The sequence below is a fragment of the Cajanus cajan genome, chromosome 8, assembly GCF_000230855.2.
Source record: "Cajanus cajan strain Asha chromosome 8, NIPB_CcT2T_4, whole genome shotgun sequence".
In the NCBI taxonomy this organism is placed as follows: Eukaryota; Viridiplantae; Streptophyta; class Magnoliopsida; order Fabales; family Fabaceae; genus Cajanus; species Cajanus cajan.
The window spans coordinates 7,490,560-7,500,429 of NC_138524.1; the positions used below are offsets into that span (position 1 = coordinate 7,490,560).

At 25.6% G+C, this 9,870-nt stretch overlaps 1 protein-coding gene across 1 annotated transcript; it reads left to right on the forward strand.

Moving 5' to 3' along the window:
• Positions 1 to 4,450: 4,450 nt before the first annotated feature.
• LOC109798885 (DNA-directed RNA polymerases II and IV subunit 5A) lies at positions 4,451 to 6,110 on the forward strand. The gene is made up of 3 exons (XM_020359314.3): positions 4,451 to 4,886; positions 4,988 to 5,101; positions 5,820 to 6,110. Exons 1-3 carry the CDS (start codon positions 4,506 to 4,508, stop codon positions 5,943 to 5,945), a joined length of 621 nt encoding a protein of 206 aa, XP_020214903.1. The 5' UTR covers positions 4,451 to 4,505; the 3' UTR covers positions 5,946 to 6,110.
• The last annotated feature ends 3,760 nt before the right edge of the window (positions 6,111 to 9,870 follow it).

Here is a 9,870-nt window from a genome sequence, read left to right on the forward strand (position 1 = left end):
TACCTCACACATATTTTTAATAATTAATCACAACCATTAAATATTTAAAAATTGTGACTAAATATAAAATTAATTAATATTGTATTTAATCGATATGAATTGAATAAATTATTTTCAATTGAATTCTTGAGTTATTTTTGTCATAATATTGATTGTTTTATTTTTACATAAATATACTTACTGATTCAAATATTTTATAAAATTATTTATAAATGAATTTATTTATTTTGTTTCTAAATCAAATTCTTTTTTCCTGACTTAGCCTAATAATTAAGAAAGAAAGATTAGAACAATAGAAATATAATGAGTTAGATCTAATTCCATTATGATTATTTTTGTCAAGAAAAGTTATATATAATATATGAGTTAATCATCTATATATTGTCAGTGTAAAGTTTTTTATACTAGCAGTCAATTAGAGTCGTTACTAGTACTTTTTTTTTAATTTAATTAAATGAATAGATGAAAAAATACTATTAACGACTCTGATTAACTGCCTGTTGTAAAAAAAATTTACACTGACAATGTATAGATAATTAACTCATAATATATTATAAGTTTTACAATAATCATCTAAAAAAATTGATAGAAATCTTGATCCTTTAATAATGTAAAATCATTTTACATTGATACACGGTCATTAAACTTTATTATATGTTATTATATATATATATATATATATATATATATATATATATATATAATTTTGAAATTATTAGTCAAAATGGCAATATAACATTAGTTTTTTTCTTTATTTTAATTCTTTCTCATCAGATTATATGAAGACAGAATTTAATTTATGTACGAAATTATATATTGTTATTTTGTTAGTATTGTTTTCTAATAAATATTTATTTTGATAATATACATTTATATTTAATATAAATCTTAGTAACATATATTTATACATATTACTAAAATAAAATTTTAATTTTGATTAAATTAATACAAACAATATATATGTTAATATATCTAAGTTTTGACCTTTTACAAATTGTTAGTGAGTTTCATTGTCAAGCATAATGCCCTCTTTTTCTTTTGGTGCATAAATTGAATCAACGATTTGATGTATTGTTATTATTGTTGTTCTATAAAAGTTTAATGGACTAAATTAGTTTAGTAGTAAAATGATTTGGTAAACCCTACAAGTTGAAATGTATATGTGGGTTAATTTGGCACGATGAAATTTTTTTATGGATTATTTATTTTTGTGACTTTCTTTCACTTTTTTATCTATTAAATTATACTTAATAAAAAATGTTAGACTAAATCAACTCTAAAAAATTAGTGATTTAATTGATGCATTAAGTCAAATTGAATTAATTATTTTTTAAGTCATTTTTTTTTTAAGTTTGGCTCCATTAATTAAATCATTTAATTAGTTTGTTGAATCAAACAATTTTTTACACCTTTATAAATTAAGATATTTTTGTTAATATTTTATTAATTTGGACTTTTGAAATGTTTGATCGAGTTGTTATGACAAAAAATATCGACTACATTTTTAATGTTACTAAACTAACATTTTTAATGTCATATAATTATTTTTATTATATTTTGAATAAATTATGTCTTTACGTTGAATATTATAATGACACTAACATCTTTTCAAAATATCATTGTTATCGAATCGTATCGATCGGTCGGATGTCCAATCCAACTACTACTAAAATTTAAAATATTTTGTAAATGAATTGAACAAGCAAAGAATTGATCAAATTATTTCAAAATTAGTCAAACCGGTATAGAAAATTAATTTGAATCAATCCTATTTAAACATGTATATATTAAATGTAAAACTTTATTTAATTTTTTAATAATAATATATCTAAATAAATTATGTAACAATTATTTTTAATGCTTTTCTTATAAAAATATAATTTTAATCACTTATATTAATAAGAAAAAACTAAGATATAATATCTTAGTTTTTTATATTGATTTGACATTTTGTATTCTAAATATAAAAATTGGACATTGTTTTGTTTCATTAAATTTTTTACTTAAATATTAAATTATATTTATTTTAGACTTTAAAAAATTTATAAATGATGATTTATTTAATTTTTTTAGTGTCATGAAATTATATTATATTTACTTAATATTATTTTATATTTTATTATTTTATTAATATCGATTTCATCGTAGTTTAATCACAAATGAAATTTAGACTAATGTATAAACTCATTCAATGATAAGATTAATTTTAAAATCGCCAAAAAATACTAGTGCAATATTCTAAGAGCATCTTCAGTTAACTTGTTTATAAGCAACTTCTACTGGAGATGCTCTAAATGAATTATATGGAAAATCCACGTGGCCTAAAAATTTATCCTTTTTGTCAACTAATACGATATACGTGGTTTTGTACGAGTGACTCGACTGCTTTGCACGTTTTATAAGTAAGTAAACAATATAATATATATTTAATTTATTAAGGTAAAAGCTCTTAAAAGAATAAACCTTTATGATTAATTTATGAAATAAGCGATGTGTAAAGCAAACACGTTAATTTATATATTGAAAAACATGAAAAAGTGCAAAATAAAAGTAGCATTAACAAAGTTTAAATTTAGTATATTACAAACAATAATGTCTACATCGGTAAACTTTTTTTTTAATGGTATTTAATTTAATAATTTAAAATACATAATTCAAAAGGTGAAACTATCACTTAGAGCTGATCCAACATATTTTAAGGCCTAAAGCGAATTTTAAAATTAAACATTTTTTAAATTAATAACAATAATTTATTTTAAATTTATTTTTTGAGCCTTTTGAGATTCAAAATCACTTAATAAGTTATTATAATCAATAGAGATTGAGAAAAGACACTAGAAAGAGGTAGGGAGAGAAGATGAAGAATAAAGTAAGTTTAGTCAATCACGTTCATAATTTTGGAATTAATTTAGTGGGAGAAGAATAATTAATAAGAAAGTGGATAAATAACATTTAAAAATTTGGGTCTGATTTAGTAGGGAAAGATAAACTAATAGGAAAGTGGGTCTAGTACTCTAGTTTAACGGTCACCCATAAAAAATTTTAAAAAAAAAACTTTTAGCAAAAAAATTACAATACTATGATCAAATATAAAATTATGAACCAAAGTTAGACTTAAATAATGACCAACAAACAAAAGTTAGTATTAATATAATTAATTTATTACGTTCTATTGGTAAAAAAAACATTTTGGGAGCCTATTTTACATAAGATTGACCTAAAATATTTGTTGGAGCCTAAAACTAGGATTTGGACGGCTTTATACTTGGGTTAACCCTCTTATCACTTTATCTGTATCTCTCTCAATTAGATATTTTATCTTATTTTAATATATATATATATATATATATATATATATATTTACATACTATCCCTATAATTAACCAAAATATATCATTTTTTTATCTTTATTTATATACTTTTTTTAATTTGGCTTCTTTCTATATCATGTTTATCTCTAAATTAAATTTAATTATTTGTTTAATTAAAATTTTGAATAGTTCAAAATAATATTGTATGATTATTTATATTATAATATCATGTTTATATTATAATATATTTTTATTATGAAAGTTAATCATATAAAAATAATTATTTATATTGTGGAGACTAAAATACCAGTTTTTCAAAAAAAAAAAAAAAAATAAACAACTAATCAATATTTAGTTGTTAATAAGTTAATTACAAACTTTAGAATTTTTAATCAAGTGAAGCTTAAATTTTGTATACAACAATATTCAATATTAGGCGCTATTACACTATTTTTCTTTAACGTATCTTTCATTATTAGCGTCATCTCGTCTCCTTGCTATTTACTTATCAAGAATGTGTCTTTACCAACTTGAATTCAAAATGAATGTTGATATTCTTTAACTTTTGACATCTTAATGTGTTTCTAACACTATTTTTTCTTACGTGGAATGTCTTACAATATATGATTGTTAATTTTTTTTATTTATTATTATTTCTCAAAAGGGAGATAATGGAGGATTATCTTGATACTTGTCCACGCTTTACGTCTGTCACCATATTTTACTATAATATTTGTATTTATTTATTTCATAATATCCTCTAATATATATTTTTTATTTTATAATTTACAATTCAATCTTAAATCATTTATTACAACGTTAATGATAGATTTAGTTAAAAAATGTTATAGTTAGTTATTCCTATAAATGTGACACATATCATTCAAAATTCAAAATTCAGTAATGATTAATGTTATCTAAATCTATTATATATATATAATATTAATAAAATATAATATATACTAAGAATAAAAGAATTTATTCAGTTGGTGTCTATATTTATCTTTAATAATAATTATACATAATCTCTAATAATTGGATAAGATTTATCTTGTAAATATAATGTAATATTTGATTTGAAAAAGAGTTGAAGGAGGGTAGAGTGCGTTTCCAAATTCCAAGTAGGCATATAAAAGGACGCTAGGGCTAAAAAGAGTGGGAAGAAAGGAATAGTGGTGTGGCGGTGGCGAAAGAATGGTGCTTCTGGAGGAAGAAATCGGGAGGCTGTACCGCATAAGGAAGACGGTGATGCAGATGCTGAGGGACAGAGGGTACCTGGTGGGGGACTTCGAGATCAACATGTCCAAGCACGACTTCAAGTCAAAGTACGGCGAAAACATGAAGCGCGAGGATCTCGTCATCAACAAGTCCAAGAAGGACAACTCCGGCGACCAGATCTACGTCTTCTTCCCGGAGGAGGTCAAGGTCGGCGTCAAAACCATGAAGACCTACACCAACCGCATGAACTCCGAGAACGTCTACAGAGCCATCCTCGTTCTTCAGACCAACCTCACTCCCTTCGCTAGAACCTGCATCAGCGAAATCTCTTCCAGATTTCACTTGGAGGTTTTTCAGGTCGCTTTCCATTCTATTTTATTTTATTTTATTTCATTGCTTTGGTTCTGTGCTGCGTGAATGTGATTGTTCTGACGGAGTCAATGGTTGTGAAATTTCAGGAGGCGGAACTGCTGGTGAACATTAAAGAGCACGTGCTTGTCCCCGAACACCAGGTTCTCACCGACGCGGAGAAGAAAACCTTGCTTGAGAGATACACTGTTAAAGAAACTCAGGTAACTGTCCTCATTTGGTGGAAAATCTCAATGTAGGATACCGGTTAGGGTTTGCAATGTATAAAATGAGTTTCTGAAGCTGAAGTTTGCTTATGAATCTGTTTTTTGGATACCAGCTTATAAGCTCTCAACGACGCATTAACAGATTATGTATAAAACTGGAAGGTCTCTGTGTTAGCTTCTCTGAAATAGCTAATTTTAGTTTATGGATTTCAATTTTTTTCGTCTTTGTTTATTGTTTTGTGTGCATTTATGGAGAAGGTTATCCATTCATCTTTTGAAATTAGTTAACAGTCCCTTGGTGTTTCTGAAGTAATGTAAATAATTTAGGGTACTGAAATTTGGTAATTATCTGAGATGACATTTTTATTTTCGGAAATTCATTTGGTGGATTACTCAAATTTTTATTTGAATTTAATTAGAATACACCGACATTTCATATATTTTTTACATTGTCATTTGATGGTTATGTGCAAATGACTATTAATTTTTGTAATAATTAATTTAGAAGCTATTTTAAGGGTGATTTCTAATTTTCAGTTGATTAATTATAATGCATTAAAATTGAACTCTTTTCATTTTTGTGTAAAAATATTGTAGTTAATCTTAATTTTCTGTATTTATTTTGGGTTGCAATTCTGATATTGTCCTACGTATTTCTGTGGATACTGATACGGTGCTTTATTTTTAATTTTTATGGGGTGGTTCTCAATTTCAGCTACCTAGGATTCAGGTGACAGATCCTGTTGCAAGGTATTATGGACTGAAGCGTGGACAAGTTGTCAAGATAATCCGGCCAAGTGAAACTGCTGGCAGATATGTTACGTACCGATTTGTTGTATAAGAATTTTCTTTAACTTGATTTAGAAGAGGTGAAATGTGTGATTTGTCGAAATGGTGTATAGGGAGAAACTCTTGATTTACAAGAGGTGACATGTGCGATTGTTGAAACTTTTGGAATCAAAAATATATATTTATATCGTAATTGACTGGCTTCTGTTGTTTTTGATTGGTGGTGTTGGTGTCATATGGAACTCTGTTTTTGTGCTTTATAGATCAATGAGTTCTTTAAATAATTCAGTGACAGGGAGAGCATGAGGTTCATTTATTTATTCATTTCTTGAGCATATGCTAAGGTCATTTTTATGTCAAATGAGACTGAAGTACTTCTTGAACGATCATGAACTCAGTTAGTTATACAAACTTTGGAATTGATTTTGGCCATGCTTTCATACATGGATCGTGAAGATCGGTTTTATTCATACATCCTATAATTCTTTGGTGTGCTATATTCATGTTATTATGATTTGTGAAGGAAATCAACATGAACTTGAACAATTATTTTTGTCAGAATTCAATTAACATTTAACAGAATTAACCTAGGAAGTAGAGATGACTTCCATAGTGTACATATTGAAATTTCCAACCTTTACTCAATTATGTCTGTTCCCATACTCCATCAGAATCATTGCTATGCGGGTTGGTTGGTTTCTTGTGTTTTAATATTCACTGTTTGCTCCTTGCATATGCCTGTTAGGAAACCAGAAAATTACTCCAACAATTATCTGAACACTATTGATATGAAAGGTAATGAAAACTGCATACAATGCGCAATGCCTATGGCTCCTCAGAGAAATTATCCACCACCAAGGGTCCAACCAAATAAAATCTTCCCCACTTTTATTTATTTTCCCATCCTTATATGACTACCCAAAATCCTGAATATTCCCATAATCAATTCCCTAACAGACGTAACAAACTGACAGCTCATCCCATATGCTTATTATAATCTGACTTAGTTTTATCTTATAGTAACAAATGATTGGTGCTACACTGAACATAGATCCTAATTGAACGTACAACCTACCTTCACCAATTAGCTTTGTATTAAACGAAGCATCTTCAAAATATAAGGCTAACTTAAATGCATTGTTGACTGAAGTTTAAGAGCATGTTTGTGTATCCATTGGCACTCGTTCTAAAGTTATATTTAGTAAGTAACAATTTGTTGCTTTTGTTTCCATGTCAATTTATGTTCCAGGAATGAAAAAGCAAACACCCTAAAAGATTTTGTAAGGCTTACTTAAAGGCACAGGTGACTAAAGCCTAATGTAAGTGGGGTTGCAGGGGAGGGAAGGAGGTGAGAAGTAAGTGGGCTTGACTGTGAGAGTGAAAGGGGAATTTTTGGAATATAAAGAAACTAAAAAAATAGTGTGAAAAAAAGAGGGTGCAAAAAGAAAGGGCCCTACGGTGATCCATGTTGGAAGTCAGGCCCACTATTCTTCTGCCTAGAAAAGCCCATAACAATGAATCACAAAAGCCCAATAAAGGCATTATTCAGGAAATATCCCATTAATATATTGCCACAATGGACACAACACACAAGACATCGACTAAATAGAGAACTTTAAATAAGTTTTGATAAATCGCTTTAAGCATATATTTGTCCTTACTATAAAATGGTGGCGCCGCATCCGTGACAATAATAATCTATACTTATTATAAAGAGATAAATATGTAACTATTTTTGTCTCTATTTTTTAGTGAATTATTATACCTTTTAAATATAAAAAAAGAAATCTATAATTATTATAAATGAGATATAAGAGATGTAACTATTTTTTGATCTCTATTTTATAGTGGACCGTTATTTCTCTAAATGTAAAAAATCTTAAATTTTTTTAAAATAATTATACACAATTTTCTAATATTTTATTAGTGAATAAATATTAGAGGCAAGAAGTGTTTCTATCCCTCTAATATCTATACTCTAATATCTATAAAGGGAATAGGTTTTAAGAACTATCATTTTAATTTTAATTTTTATATTAATATTATTATCTTTATATTTAATAAAATTTATTTTTTCATAATATTTTTAACAATAAATATATAGAGAGATGAAGTGTCTCTTTTTTTACTAATAATATAATAATAAAGTAATTACAATGATGATTTTAATTTTTAAAAAATTATTATTAGTTATTCTTACATCATGATATTAATAAATATTTTTACTTTAGTCAATATATATATATATATATATATATATATATATATATATATTATAATGATTTAATCATTACATTTCAAATTTTAAACATATAGATAAGTTTATATTTTTTTAAAAAAAATTAAAATTATATGATATTTTGTTATATAAATTCAAACTAATATATAAAATATTTTTATGATTATTTATCAATTTAAATTAATAAAATAAATTATTAAATTGTTTTCAAATTTTATAAATTTAATTTATGTATTAATAATTTTTAATTTAATAATTGAATTATTAAAATTTAATGTATAATAAAATTATGAATATAGGAAATTTACTAAAATTTATTGGAGCAAATAAATCCTCATATATAATTAATCACTTTTATTTGTATATATAAAAGCTTCTGTAAGTCTTTTTCTTTTAAATAAATATTTATTGCAGATATATGCATTCGCTTAATTAAATTATTAAACTAATGTTAATATCTGATTATGACTTGACTGCGGTGTCCAAACGTCAATGAGTAACAGCTCAAACGTGATCTTAATTAGAATATAATATATTATGCTCTAAAATATCACAGAACAAACAAAGTGGATCATTCAGAAAAATCCGAATCAAGATTTCGCAAACGAGTTGATAAAGACACGTGTAATGTTTTGTATGCATTTCAATAGACATTCTTTGAACCTTTTCAAGATCCTCCAGTAAACAACTATTACCAAATCGACAACACACGCATGCTTTATTCTTTGCTCACAATATTTAAACTGTGGCGGAAACAAACTAACCCATTACTCCATCAGAAATAGAAACAAAAATACTAGACAATAGTACCTTCGAACCGACAGATATATGTAATTTAAATTTTTATAAGAAGACCCTTCATCTATAATTTGTTGGTATCAACAATCCAATTATATATTATGCCATGAGGAAACTATTGGTGCATGTAATTGTTTGGTTTTGCGGCTTTAATCACGACCAAATGGATTTTGGAAAAGAATACTTAATGATGAAGTGTTGTCCTTTTTGGCTTCTTTCCTTAATCCTCTCCACTTCCACTTTGCATAAGCAAATTTGGTGCTCTGTGACAGAGAGGTCATATATATCCAAGTAATATATATATATATATTAGTGTAAGTGACATGTAAATTGATACATTAGAATTTGATCATTGAAATATATCTAGATTTATAGATGTATATAAAGTAAATATATCTTCCTAAATATACAAGGTGAATATTCTCTTTTTAATATATTACTTTCTATATTTAAAATCAAGATTTAAATTATAGATAATTTGATTAAGAGATATAAGTTGTAATTATTTGTGTCAAGTACGCAAAAGCATACACATATAAACAAGGTTTCGTTGACACTAAGGTCAAATTAATGAATTAATACATTCAATACTTTTTTTATAAAATATAAATTTAACTGATTCAATTATGCACTCATATGGGTAAGGATCTATTAATACTATGAGATCAAATTAGTGAAATAATACATTTAATAATTTTATATAAAATATAAGTTTAACAAATTTAATTATTATATTTGATGATATTATACTCGTAATTATATATATTAAATTTTAAATAATTTAGACTAATTTTAAATATGTTATCCAATAATATATATTTTATAGTTAGACATATTTTTAATGATAGTTAAACATCATTTAACTTTTCTTCCTCTCAACTTCTCATTATTCAGAAAAAGATAACTCAGCTAAGTTATTTATTTTTATATTGTGATCAAA

Excerpts from the sequence above, each read along its gene's own strand:
- LOC109798885 (XM_020359314.3), top strand. The coding sequence starts at position 4,506 with ATGGTGCTTCTGGAGGAAGAAATCGGGAGGCTGTACCGCATAAGGAAG. Across the intron at positions 4,887-4,987 it reads TTCACTTGGAGGTTTTTCAG|GAGGCGGAACTGCTGGTGAA; the intron begins GTCGCTTTCCAT and ends GTGAAATTTCAG. Across the intron at positions 5,102-5,819 it reads ACACTGTTAAAGAAACTCAG|CTACCTAGGATTCAGGTGAC; the intron begins GTAACTGTCCTC and ends TCTCAATTTCAG.